Source organism: Battus philenor, unplaced genomic scaffold, assembly GCF_028537555.1.
Source record: "Battus philenor isolate CCGP_79_NKW_IND1 unplaced genomic scaffold, ilBatPhil1.0.hap1 SCAF_12, whole genome shotgun sequence".
NCBI lineage: Eukaryota > Metazoa > Arthropoda > Insecta > Lepidoptera > Papilionidae > Battus > Battus philenor.
In genome coordinates, this window is record NW_027181674.1 from 3,128,638 (window position 1) to 3,142,738 (window position 14,101).

General features: G+C 35.8%; 1 protein-coding gene across 3 annotated transcripts in view; it reads right to left on the bottom strand.

The window, feature by feature from the left end:
- The window catches only part of LOC137932684 (UDP-glycosyltransferase UGT5-like), a 73,749-nt gene that overhangs the window by 32,301 nt on the left and 27,347 nt on the right, over nucleotides 1–14,101 (bottom strand). Inside the window, exon 1 of one of the 3 annotated variants that reach the window (XM_068776323.1) lies at nucleotides 12,017–13,107. The exons of 1 other annotated variant lie outside the window; for it this stretch is intronic. In XM_068776323.1, coding sequence (XP_068632424.1) covers nucleotides 12,017–12,877 — 861 coding nt within the window. In that variant the 5' untranslated portion in view covers nucleotides 12,878–13,107. Of the gene's footprint in view, nucleotides 1–688; nucleotides 1,580–12,016; nucleotides 13,108–14,101 lie in introns of those variants that run through there. One more of the 3 variants, XM_068776322.1, reaches the window with a different exon arrangement.

Genomic DNA, 14,101 nt, shown 5'->3' on the forward strand with positions numbered 1-14,101 from the left:
CTCATCTTAATAATGTATTACATTTCATAGTACAAAGTCTTGTCCTGTCAACTATTTTAATAATAATATAGTATCAACAATAATCAAGACTCTTTCAATACGCATACTAATTCCAACAGAATATTTCCCAAGAAAATCTCTGCGTAGTTATATTTCCTCTGGGAACTTATGTATGTACCACACACTTATTTTAATAAAGATGTATTCCAATATAGTTAAATTAGTTTAAAGTTACAGTATTGTATTAGACTTATGGTACGTGTAAAGATATTGTATGTTTGAAAATAAATAAAATTATTAATGTCAGCTTTTGTGCAGTCTTGCCTGATCTTTAAAGGGTTGGAGGTCGTTAAAGGAACAAGCTGTCGACCTTCGAAATACCTGGAAGTTCGCCTCGCTGAGAATTCTGGTTCCACTTTTTTTTGGTCTTTTATTAAAATAATTGAAATTAATTTTTATTTTTTTGTTAATAATATCTCGACTCTGTCCGAGCGTATATGTGCTAGACACTGGAGTCAGGTCTGGTTTGGAAATTTATGCGGCAAACCTATGTGCAGCAGGTCGTAAGTATAAATTATATAGAATTTAAACCCGGTAACTGAACCTGCGATCGATGGTCGGAAGTCTCAGTTGTCGACTGCTGGGCTACCGCTGTTTCGTTATACAATCAGTTATTCCTTTAACTTACCGTTGGGATCCCTTTCTTGGAGTGGTCCAGATGCATCCCTCCTACTTCTATAACGCCGGCCAATAGTGGACGCACTCCGTTAAAAACGTAATACGAATTCAGCAATAACACAGAAGAGTACTTCCTGGCCAGCACCTCCAAGTTCGGGATCTTTGTACCGAAATGATTCTCTATCAAAGCGCGCTCTTTTTCTTGTACCTCTTTGGTATACCAATATTTCAAATAAATATTCAAAATAAAATTTTCGAAACGTTGTACAAAACGCATGTTGTAATCGAAAGGAGTTGTATTTATTGGTACATAGGCAGGGTTATCTGGTAGACCGAATCTGTCCGGAGTCCAAGGCATTGGAACGCACGAAGACATGCTCAAAACAGACGCATTGACACCATAGACATGTAAGAGTCCAAACATGCAGTCGCTGTTGAAATTTTCCATTATTACTACATCGTATTCTTTTTTTAAAGCTCTAGCTAGCGTTGGGCGATTTAGAATCTTCTCGCAAATGTTTAAAGCTCCTTTCTTTAGATTCCTCGTTTGAGATTTAGTTCTCAGAATCGTACTTAAAATTGGTATATTTAACAGCGGGTTGAGAGATTCAAACTGGGTTAAATCTAGCGTCTCCAACCCTATAGGTACAGAGCCAATAAGTGATACATCCGTGTAGTTTGGTGGAGGGTTCTGGATAGGAAAGAATGATACGACTGTGACTTGGTGACCGCGTTCTGCCAGCGCGAGTAAGAGAGGCTTGAACACCATGAAATGACTGCTGCCAATATACGGTAATAGGCCGAGTATCCGCGCGCTGTGCACGACTTCACCGATCGCCGCTGTCACTATAAGAATTATTTCCAGTTTCATCGCGTACACACTGCCAATAACACGACTCTGAAAACACTGCACAGCTCTTTCTTGTTTCCATATCTTTGTATTCAGAAATACAGGATTCGTTATCTACAAATAACTAATGAACCACGATTTTCACCATGACATTGTATAGTCAAATGCAATGACTAACCAAAGAATGCTTAGTCATCACAGGTGACAATTCAACGTATTTAAATCTGGTTTTTGCTGTTAAATAAACTATTATGTCCAAAAACAGACAACCTTTTTACATCGTCAAAAGTTGTATGCTAGCTTCCAACCAGTATTATTGGATCTCGATGATGGAGACCTATGTCCAGTAGTTGAAATCTTATGCAGTAATTAAATCTATCTGGAGCCTAATTCTGCAGGCTTTAATACAGAAGCTATCATTACCCTAACATAGGCTGATAGTAAAAGATAATTCTCCACAAAACGGCGAAAAGAACAAGGACCGAATTACAAAGATACGTGCACCAGTCGGAAGGTTAGAGCATAGTGCCGCCTGTTCATGCAGCATCTAAGACCGAGCAAAGAACTAAGACAACTAGCTCTTGGATTGCCTAGTCTTTCTTTACATTCTAGAAGTAACTGTTTAGCGGTACTACTATTACTAACACCGCTTGCAATGAGCGGTTGCAGTTAAGCATCAACTGCCACTTAACTTATCCAAGACATCAAGAAAGCTCAAAAGCTTGTGGATGTCTTGGAAAAGCGACGTTTTACTTTGTAAGATTTCAGTTCGTATCTCTTTATAACACCATATACTGCATCACCCTTATATATAGATAACGGCATCTTCCAAGATTGAGCATTAGTAGCTTTTAGTCAACGAAATTTGTTTAAGGAATACTGACTCCGATTCCGGACGAAGTTGATTAGAAGGTAATAAGGTAATTTATCTAGGCACTATTAGCCGAGAAGTGCGCAAGCGCAGTCGTAATTGAAGACTGTCGCACGGTCGTAGGACAATAGCGAGTATTAATAAATGTGAACGGATATAACAGAGTATTCGATCCGTCATCATGACACTGCATGCATCTGATGACTGTCGCATTGTCGTACGACAATTACCTGTGCCAATAAATACAGCTGCTTATAACAGAGTTTTTAAACCGTCATCATGACACTGCATGCATCTGATGATTGACGCATGGTCGTACGACAATTATCTGCGCCAATAAATACAGCCGGTTAAAACAGTTTTTAAACCGTAATCATGACATTGCAGGGCGCTGACAAGTCGTATTGTCGTAAGACAATTACGTGGGTGAATAAATACAGCCGGTTAAAACAGAGTGTTTAAATCGACATTATGACACTGCACGCATCTGATGACTGTCGCACGGTCGTACGACATTTACCTGTACTAATAAATACGGCCGGTTAAAACAGAGTTTTTAAACCGTCATCATGACACTGCATGCATTTGATGACTGTCGCATTGTCGTACGACAATTACCTGTGCTAATAAATACAGCCTGTTAATACAAAGTTTTTAAACCATGTCATTATGACATTTCAGGACGCTGATCACCGTCGGATAGTCGTACGACAATTACGTGTGCTGTAAATATAGCCAGTTAAAACTGGGTTTTAAAATCGCCATCATGATACTATCAGCTTCTGATGATTTATAATAAAGTTGCATAAGGTAGTATATTAGCCCATGCCTTTTTAAGCCTTTCAAAGTTTGTTTAGTTGACTCATTTGCTGGATTGATATTATAATGTATACATAAAATATTAGTTAAATTTAAAAAGAACAGATGGCTTTCTGGTCAACCCTTTCTACTACACTTATATTTTGAAAACATTTTTTTTAAATGGAAATTTTCGTGCGGTCTGGTATTACGTGTGCTTATAAATATAGTCGATTTAAAGCGTGTTTTTACACTATCATCATGACACTGCAGGCTGTTAATATCGCCACAGAATGATAAGAATTACAAACTGTGTATTTAATTATTAAATTTCATTAAAAGCAGTTAAAACAATTAGTAACTGACTTTCGATTTACACGGCATATCAGTGACTCAGTGATTACTAATTTTAGGCAGAATAGCATTAAAGGCGCCTCACACCTCTTCAAATTGACTAAATTCATAGACTCCCTCAGGATTTGCATCTCGATACTTTTTTAATTTTAACAAATAGAACAACGGCTAAACTCTTAGTTCGCTTACACGGACTTAATATTGTATAAAAAAGTTATTGAAAATAAAATACAAGATTAAAAATGTATGTTTACTACATATACGCATCAGGGTATAAATAATATAAATAGTTGTATCTCGTTCGTTTCGCATAGCCTGCACTGCCTTCTGTTAGTATAAATTCAGAAACTCCTTTTGTAGCAAATATGCCCAAAGAATATAACGGTTCAATTTTATATCTATAAGAGCTGTCTACATCTAAACTTCTCTGAGTAAGGCATTTTATAAAATCAGTTCTCAGCTGAATTTTACTTTATAAAAGAAAAATTCTTATTATATTCTTACCATATTTCAAGTATCTAAGGCTTATAGTGTCAAATATGTTGACGAGTCAGTATATACGTGGAAATCTTTTTCATATACAAGATATAGATAGATTTTCTCGTCGAACGACTTGTTTAGTCTGATTAAAAAATAGAGTACTTTTTATGTTAATGATAATTATACTAATGTCACGTTTTATTAATTTAATGGTAATGCTTTATTTATTAATACTATATTTATCGAAAAATCTCTTAGGGATGTTATTATTTAATGCACTATATATTTTAGTGGGTAATTTATCTTGAATAGACGTTTGTTAGATGGTAGTTTTTCTACATTAAGATATTTTTAGTTTTGCAAAAAGTGTAACGTTTCGTGTGCTTTTCGTATATTAATAGAACGATGAGTGGGTAAAGTGATTTTAAAGAAATTTGGTACTTATGTTAAATATATTATAGGTGATCCATATCAATTTTTTATGGTAATACATTTTGTCTTATTTTTGGCTAGCAATACTTAATCTGTCTGTCAATGGCGTTTGTACTGTATTGATGTAAAATTTTGAATAAATTGATACGGTCCAAAAATGTTAGTCTGCATGTTATTTAACACAGGTTGAATAATTTTAGGTGTAATCTTTTAGGGAAATCTTTTACACCCATTTCTCTGTATAAAGCGATCGCTCTGGAACATGTTACAAAATATTTTATATTCATTTTCTCTATTGAAATGTGACTGGCCAATAGCTTCTGGCAATACGAAGTCTGCAGGAACAGATGATATACAATAATTAATTTTAATCTGTTTTATTCAGTTTTTGAAAATGTTTTTTCTTACTTTATTATATTATTTTTATTTTTTGAATATGATGTACATTGGTTGAGCTATACATTACATTGTACAAACAAATGCAAGCATTTACACACAAGCTTGCACGTTGCCGACGGCACATTAATACATGGACTATTAGAGGATTTAAGAAATTCCTCAATTAGCAGTCAGAGATTCTAGGAGAGTAATTTATTCTGTATTATTCGTATGTACAATTAATTAAAAGTTTCCTTTTTGCGTGACATTTTAAGTAAAAAAACCACATTGTCAGGTCACGAAAGTTGGCGTCATTGCATTCATAAAAGAAGTCTGTTAAGACGAAACCTTAAAGCAGCTAAGCATCCCTAAGAAAGAATCCAATTTTTTTTTTAGTCCTGGCATATACAATGCTGTTTCTTTGGCAGCTACAGTGCCTATAGGGGGTAGGGGGGCATACGGTTACTATGTGATATAATATTACGTTTTTAGCTGAGCTCAATTTCTATAAAACTACGCAAAGTCACTTTAGGCTTTCACGGATACAGAGGTCCACGAGCTAAAAGTTACTCTGGCAGATTGCATTCCAGTTACATCGATTGCGTTCGCATCAAGTGGAACTTCAACCGCGTTGTATGCTGTTGTGACTGAAGTGTAGTATAGGTTAACGAAGCGAGGATTACTCAGTGGTCACGGTACGGGCCTTTGTTGACCACCCTAATGAACTTGGGTGAGGTGGATGTTGCTGCCGGTATCAGGGATCGAGAGAGATGAAAATGTGGTGTAACGCGCCCATCGAGGCAACGATTAAGGATGAGTATCGGAGAGTAGAAACGTAGAGAACGATTTATTTAAATAGCGCTTCAAGAGCGGAATGAAGCACTGAATTGCGCTTAAATAGCAAACCTCGAAGGAGCGGGCATTTTCATTCTACTGTATTACAGAAGGAGCCGAGCTCTTAGGTCGTTTTAGCGAACTTTCCTTGAAACGTCTAAAACTTTCCATGGGATGGCCAAGAGTAAGGGCCCTTGAAAAGGACAACCCTGGACTTGGTTAGTTGCTAATGTCTGGCTAACTTTTACTACCACCATGGTAAACGTTAGCGCTGTGAGAATAAATGTCGAAACAAACTCCAGCAACGTTTTAATTGACTATGTTTGAGAATTGACATACCCCATACATATAAGCTTAGACGACGACCTAGTTTTAGAATTGTTTTGGACGTAGCTTGATTTTCATGTCGTCTCGTATTCGAGCACGTGTTTGATACCATTAAACTCCAAGCTTTTTTGGCACGTGCTAAAACAGCTTGGAGTTTAATGGTATCAGATGGGATTGGTTATAGGTGGCAGCATCTACTATAAAAGGATGAAACTTTTTTTATAATTACCTGCCACATATGTTACAGGCTGCGCACAAATGATAGAAATGTAAAATACATCTAGCGCCATCTAGTACAGAATATAGGAACTTCATATGTCTTGTGTGAAGGCTTGGACCTAGTATTTTTATATTTTTTGCGTAATAGAAATGAGTATATAATTTAAACAATGGTATTTTGCAAAGGAAATTTATAAAGATATGCAACATATTGTATCTTGTAATTTTTTTGTTTAAAAGTTCTGTTGAACTTAATTAAATTTCGCGCCAATTATGGCAACACGCATTTGACAAGATTTTGCTGAACTATTTTTAATCTACAACTCTGTGACGTCAAATAGTACTAGAATTATTTTCTTACCAGATAAAAGTAATCATTGTTAAAAGTTAGTAAATATTCGGATCTGAAGATAAATTATCTGTATTTGTAATGACATTTATTGTATGTATAACGATAATTTTATGTATTTTATATTTCGTTCTGTATAATCTGTAATTGTGTTAAATAATGTTTGAGCTTAAAAAAATTGTTTAATTTTTCTTACCCTAATAAGTTTCTGAATGCAGGAGTAAATTAAAAATATTTTTAAATTAAAATTACATACTACACTGAAGTCATATTTCATCATTATTATTTTTTTCAACACCATTTCCCTATAAATAGTTATAATATGTTTACCAGGCATTTTTGCACATTGAAAACTTACATACTAAGCTGTATATATAGTATATGTATATAGATTACCATGAAAGATATTTCGGACGTGACAAATCAAATGCTGGTTTTATAATAATATGAAATATAAGAAAAAAATTTTATGGAAAGGTTCTTGTAATAAGGTATTATGAAAAAGTCACTAATTATAATCAACATCATTACCAGCCGTAAAAAGTCCACAACTTGCTCATCATATCGCAACCTCCTGTCACTCAGAACTCTGAGGCAGACTTTCTGGGCAGACCTTACCACAAATACAAATTCGCCAATGACATATCCCACTCAAACACGAGTACGATATACTAAAGTCAAGCAGCCCACAAACCGCGTCGCTTCCGCACTTGACTCCGCACACAGCCATTGCGATCCGAGGCCAAATCTCTGTGTACGATTGAATCAAATAAAGGTTAAAAAAGAGGTTACAACCAAAGAAAAAAAAAAAAAACAACAGTGTCTTGTCAAGCGCTTCGAAGGTTAACTCAGATTTGTTTTTTCGTGATTTTTTTTCTTTTTGTTCTTTCTTTATGTCATAAAAATAATGATAAAGTTTCAATTTCAATGTAAATAAAATGAATGCCGACCATTGGAGCGTAAAGGTTCTCGAGTGGCGACCACAAGTCGGTAGACGAGGCGTGAATGGTCCTCCATTAGGTAGACCGACAATATAGTCAAGGTTACCAGAGGTCACTGGATGCTGGTAGCACAAGACCAATCATTGTGGCGATCTTTGGGGAAAGCCTATGCCTTGCAGTGGGCCGCTATCATCTTATATGATGATGATAATAAATATCCATATTAACAGTTATTTTGTGATGGTATTTTTAGCTAAGGTGATTAATTTATATATTGTATATTTTTTGTATAAATAGGGCTTCATATAGAAACTTCTAGAGCGTCTATCGGCTGAAATGAAGAAGATAAATTCCGTGCACTTTGTAGGTAGACATCCTAAACTGCGTTTGCCAATGTGGTCACCACTCCAGTACCTCAACCTCCCAGCAGTGAGCTGTTCTTTGTAATATTTATGAAATAAAATTGATTTCAAATGACGTCATTTACAACGTATTACTTAATACTTGAAACTATAACCTTACAGTTCACCTTACAGATCTAATCTGCATTACCACAAGTTGGTTTTATTTACCCAACGTATTATAGCGCTGATAAATTCTATATAAAAATACACAGAAGATTTATACGAATATAACGCAGCGAATATAGACGTGCATTGCATATTTACGAAGATAGACTTTATTTGTCCAGACGAAACATAGAAGTTTTAGTTAGTTTATTTCTATACCACCTACCTATATCTTCATTGAATAAATACGTGTTTACGTACGCCTTTGCAGAGTATCTTTTGGTTCATAAATATTAAAGGATCTGACAGATGTCAAATATTCCCAACGGTCACCGTTTGAATGAACGTTGTGCACTGCCCACTGCCACTCTAGACAAAGCATTCTTCGAGCTACGTCGTTGATATTGGTTCATCTACGGATCTCCTTATTTCTGTTTCGATCTCGCAGCGAAACTCCGAGTATAGCTATCTCTATTGTTCTCTGAGTGACCTTGAGCCTTTTAAGGCATTACTTTAGATAAAAGGCTCCAGTGGAACCTCCATCTGTCAACACTGGCAGGCAAACATTCAGTCGTCAGTGGAATTAAATAAATAAGAGACGGTAATACGGCTCGCCTCTTTTATTATAGTTATTAACATTTAGTCTTACGGAATTTTGTTATGAAACAATGCCGCCGAAATCTACTCTATGTTTATTTAGCAAAAAAGAGAACTATGCGAACTATTTATTAACTTAAAAGATGACTTGTTTTTTTTAAAGAAATCGCTATTCTGAAGGTTGATTCTCAATACATATTTAATAATTTAATAACGTGTTATTTATGCGCCAAAAAATTACTTAAAAATCGTCAGAATTTTATAGTGATGTTTTCTTCTACCAAAGTGCGTTTTAGATCCCTTAAAGCTTGAAGTTGGAGGATTCCACTATAAGGGAGATCAATCTGATTTTAATTTCTAAAAAATTGAGCTTTTCTAGGATTCTTGTATTTTTCGTGTTCACTTTTGCAGTATTGATACGAGTATAACAGATAAAGTAGAAAAGAAATTCATTCACAAGCTTATACATAGCTTATATATATTCATCATCATTATTTCAGCCGAAGTAGCTTCATTATTGGTAAAGGTGATGATAAAGCAACTCCCTATCCAGACAAGGTCGTCATTTTTTGCCAAAATTTTACTCAGGGGATTTCAATGGAGCATATTTCGACTCTTATATTGATTTGTCGATGGCATACAACTTAGTTATGTTTTTATTTAAATCATATTTAGAATATACATACTTCAAACTAGTCTGCCAACAATGATTAAAGAAAGGATAAATTATAAATCTAACACGATAATGTTTCAGTAATTTTTATACATTGCAACATTTTATCCGTTCACAATAGAGTTCACAGTCGCGATAACAACGAAGTTCAAAAGCTAATTGCACATAAAATATGCGTAAAGTACATTATCCACGGCACAATGTAAATCAAAAAAGTAAATAACTATTACGAAAGTCGAGCGTTAGCCAATGTTTTACCCTCACTATTAATATACTCAAATGAGTTATTTAATTAAAAAAGTAAATTAGAAATTATAAATTATAATACAAACTGTTATTTTGTTTTTATTATATCGTACCACGAAAAATCAACACGCTGTATAAATGGTTTTTTTATTACACAAGTACCCACCACAACTTACATCAACGCTAATCAAAAATAAGTAGTACAAAATTGTCACAGATTCATTTTATTTATTTTAAGTTAATGTAACACTCTTCGAGTTTGCTCTACTTTGCTTGTAAGACAAAGCACTATTGGGACCGGAAGGTTCTCGAGGGGCGACCACAAGCCGGGAAATGGACGGTGGTTAAGCCTCCACTAAGTTGACCGACGACATACTTAAGGTCGCTGGGAGCTGTTGATTCGGGTACTGTAAAACCAGTCATTGTGGTGATTTTTGTGGGAAGCCAATCTCCTGCAGGGGGCGTCTATCAGCTGATATGATCGGCGAATGTGAGCATCAACACAAACGATTATATTATATCTCAACTGTTAAATCAAAACTTGTTAACTCTATGAGAGAGGCTGCGCTTAGTGTTGGGTGTTGTATTAATTAAGCAATTGGTTTTGTTGCAATTTCGGATGTTATTTAAACAAACATTATTAATAATGTTAGAATGTCGCAAATTCCAAGGTATATCAGCATCGATGAGACGGTGAAACCCGAGGGCCGTGATTTGTGTAACACAAGTAGAAATGTCGCCTCTGGTCTTGGCGGATCACGACATGATCCAGGGTGTACTTGTAATCTTGGACCCGTTACCAGGTAAAAAAATCTTGGTATTTGCAGAGGCAATATTCAAATGGATACAATTCCTGTTACATGTACAGCAGCAAGATTTAGTTAAACTAAATAATGTGAGTTATGGAACAGGTAGGCGCCATTTCAGCACCTTGTTTTTGGTTTCGGGAGGGATATCTTCTGGACACGCACAAGTTACTCTACCTTTTTAGATAAGGTTGTGTGTGATTCTCTCCCACTAAGACCATCTCGACGGTCATTATCCGTACCTTTGGTGGGGATTTTGGATTTCCTTTGGAACTCCAGATGCCCCATGGTGTTCCTTATTGTGCTACTTATTTGAATATATTAACTTTATCTATTACAGTTTACTCGGAATTTAGTGTATTATGTGCTAACAGCACTTAGATAACTTCTTGATTAACTTGAGCTTCTTGCTCACCTGAAACCTTTCCATCATCATCATCATTTCAGCTGAAAGACTTCTATTGCTGGACATAGGCTTTACCCAAACTAGACTTTCGATAGGACAGGTAAGAAGCAGCACGTCTTCAAAGTCTTTTAACAACCTTACTAGTTTGTCTATTAAACCTTGCTTAGTCTAATCTTCTTATTGAAACCTACACATATGAAGCTTAAACAAAAGTAGTAACAACTAGCAGAGCCTGAACTTTTTGCTAAGCCGTTACTACTAGCAGAACCTGAACTTCTTGCTAAGTCGTAACAGCTAGCTGAGCCTGAACTTCTTACTAAGCCGTAACTACTAGCTGAGCCTGAACTTCTTGCTAAGCCGTAACTTCTATTTAAGCCTGAACTTCTCGGTAAGCCATTTTGTTAATGATTTGATTATAATAACAAAGAAATTTAACACGTTAATAATTTAAATAAAAATATAAGGAAATAGCGAACGGTGATAACTGATGATAAGGAAAAATGTTTACAAAGCCAATCGTAGCCTTTTAATTGCAGAGGATTAACAAATAGACCGACCATTGTGTCAAAATTGATAATAATATTAATAGAAACGATGTTTTTCTTTTTACACAATTTCGTAGGTGTATAAACTTGCTATTTCTTATTATAGTCTCTTGACTCTGTGTTTGGCACTAATCAGTGTAACATAACTCCTAAAGATGCCCCGTGGAGGGATGAAACACGTGTTGAGTGATTTAGCGGTGGTAGTTGTGTAATTCGCATTGTTTGCCGCATGCGTATTTATCAACGGGCTGGCGGACAGTGCACTTGTTGCACGACTACCACTGCATGTGCGAAAGTGGCTAAATATTGGTCCTTTTCTTACTTAGAATGGACTTCAGCAAAATAACGCCTGATTACATTAAATATTAAAATTGCACAGAAACTTCGAAAAATCTAGAAATTATAAGTTGGGTTTTAAAGTTTTATATTGTCATTTCACAATGACGGTATCCGTATCTATCACAAAATTTATTTAATTATTTTCATATTTATCTATAAATAAATTAATCAATTTCACTTTCATTTTACAATTTTTATATTATCTATTTAACACATTTTTTCTCTAAAATGATGAAATATTTAAAATAAGAAATATTGGGCAACACCATGTCTATGCCATTAATATGTTCCGTTATCGTAACATGGCGTCGTGAATATATTTATATTCGGAAACTTTGTTACTTTATTTTACTTTATGTTATCAAGTTATGTTAAACAACTTACCGATGGAATCTCTTTCTTGGAGTGGTCGAGATGCATCCCTCCTACTTCTATAACGCCGGCCAATAGTGGACGCGCTCCGTGTAAGGCGTAATACGAATTTATGAAATACACTGAAGAATACTTCCTTGCCAGATCTTCCAAGTCCGGTATCTTCTTACCGTAGTATTTCTCTATCAAAGCGCGTTCTTTTTCCTGTATTTCTTTGCGATACCAATAATTTAAATAACAGTTCAAAATTGAATTCACAAAACGTTGTGCAAAACTCATGTTGAAATCGTAAGGAGTTGTAATTATGGGGACGTAAGCTGGGTTATCTGGTAGACCGAATCTTGCCGGGGCCCATGGCATTGGCGTGCCTGACGCCATACTCACAACAGGTGCTTCTATACCATATATATGCATGAGTCCAAATATACAGTCACTGTTGAAATGCTCCGTTAACACTACATCGTATTTCTGTTTTAAAGCTTCATTTAAACCTGGGTGCCCGAGTATCTTCTCGCAAAGGCCTAGGCCGTTTTTCCTTAATTTTTCCATTTCAAATTTACCTTTCAAAAACGTATTTAAATACGGTATTCTGAAAAGTAGACTTACTGATTCGAATTGGGCTAAATCTAGCGTCTCCAAGCTTATAGGTGAGACATCTTCAAGGGAAACGTCCGTGTAATTTGCAGGAGGGTTCTGGAGAGGGAAGAATGACACTATGGTGACTTGGTGACCGCGTTCCGCTAGTTTGTGTAGCAGCGGTTTAAAGGCCATGAAGTGGCTTTTGCCGTTATGCGGGAATAAGCCGAGTATCCGCGCGGTATGCCCGGCTTGGCTAAACGCAGCTATCACAATCAGAAATATCTCCGGTCTCATTGCGCACACGCTACCAACTGATCGACTCCGAGAGTACTGTACGCGCTCGCCTCGTCTGATCACTTTTTTAGCGATACAGAGTTTTTTATCTGTCAGTCAATGTTTATCATAATCATTTTCATGATTAGTTATCGCCGATTTTGATTCTATCCAATATTGATTTGCAATATAGGCTTTATTCATTGAAATTGTACATAATATTATTCACATTATTAATATTATCGAGTGGTGGCTACGAGTCGGTAGATACGGGAAATAGTTAGATACGGGCAGCGCAGAATCAGACATTGTAGTGATCAATGGCTTTTCGCGTAAATGATGAAGATGATTAATCGTCTAGGAATCATTTACTGTAACCACTTTGAACGTCATAAGAGAATATCAAAATAGCCTAATTTGATAAAAACTAGAATCAGAATCTGCAATTCAGTTTTTTTTTCAGTCTTTTCTTTATTTATCACTCTCTTTCACGCGTCACAATATCTTTCATTCTTTACTTTTGTCCTTCACAATATCTTTCGTTTTGCTCTTTTATACCTTCTTTCTTTCCTCGCCTTTCTTCCATCATATTCTTACTCTACGGTTGCTAGGTACATTTTATTTATTTATTTTGATTCTTTAATTTTATCTTACATTTAATTTATCTTTATTTACATATTTATTTTACTTTCTTAATTCTTTATTACACATTTCTTTTCTTATTTCTTATTATTAGTTAACAATTTACTTTGTGCAGTTCTTGTTTGTGCAGTTTATTAAGTACCTTATTCTATACAATTTTATTTCTTTCAACCGTATCACTCGCCACCCCACGAGCGAAAGATAGGAATGATGGGCGAAGGTTGTCGTCGCCCATCATAACGGTGATGCTCTTTATGTCTATCTTTAGCTTTGTTTCAGTCTCAAGAGCACTGCGCATCCGTGCATGTGCGGGACAGTAGGCCACAAGGTGGGCCACGGTCTGGTCCACGCCCGGTTCGCAGTAGCACAAGGGGTCCTCCTTGAGCTTGAACCTATGAAGGTACTCAGAGAACCCTCCGTGTCCCATGAAGAGCTGGGCCAAGACCGCGTCCACCCGACCTTGCGGAGCACGCGATAAGACTGCGTAGCATTCGGGATACTAAATACATTAGTTTGTATTTGAAGTGTAATGTATAGTGTAAACTTTAACCCGAATATAATTATACTAATTTGTAGTTGGTTATCTTTATAAGATACGAAGAA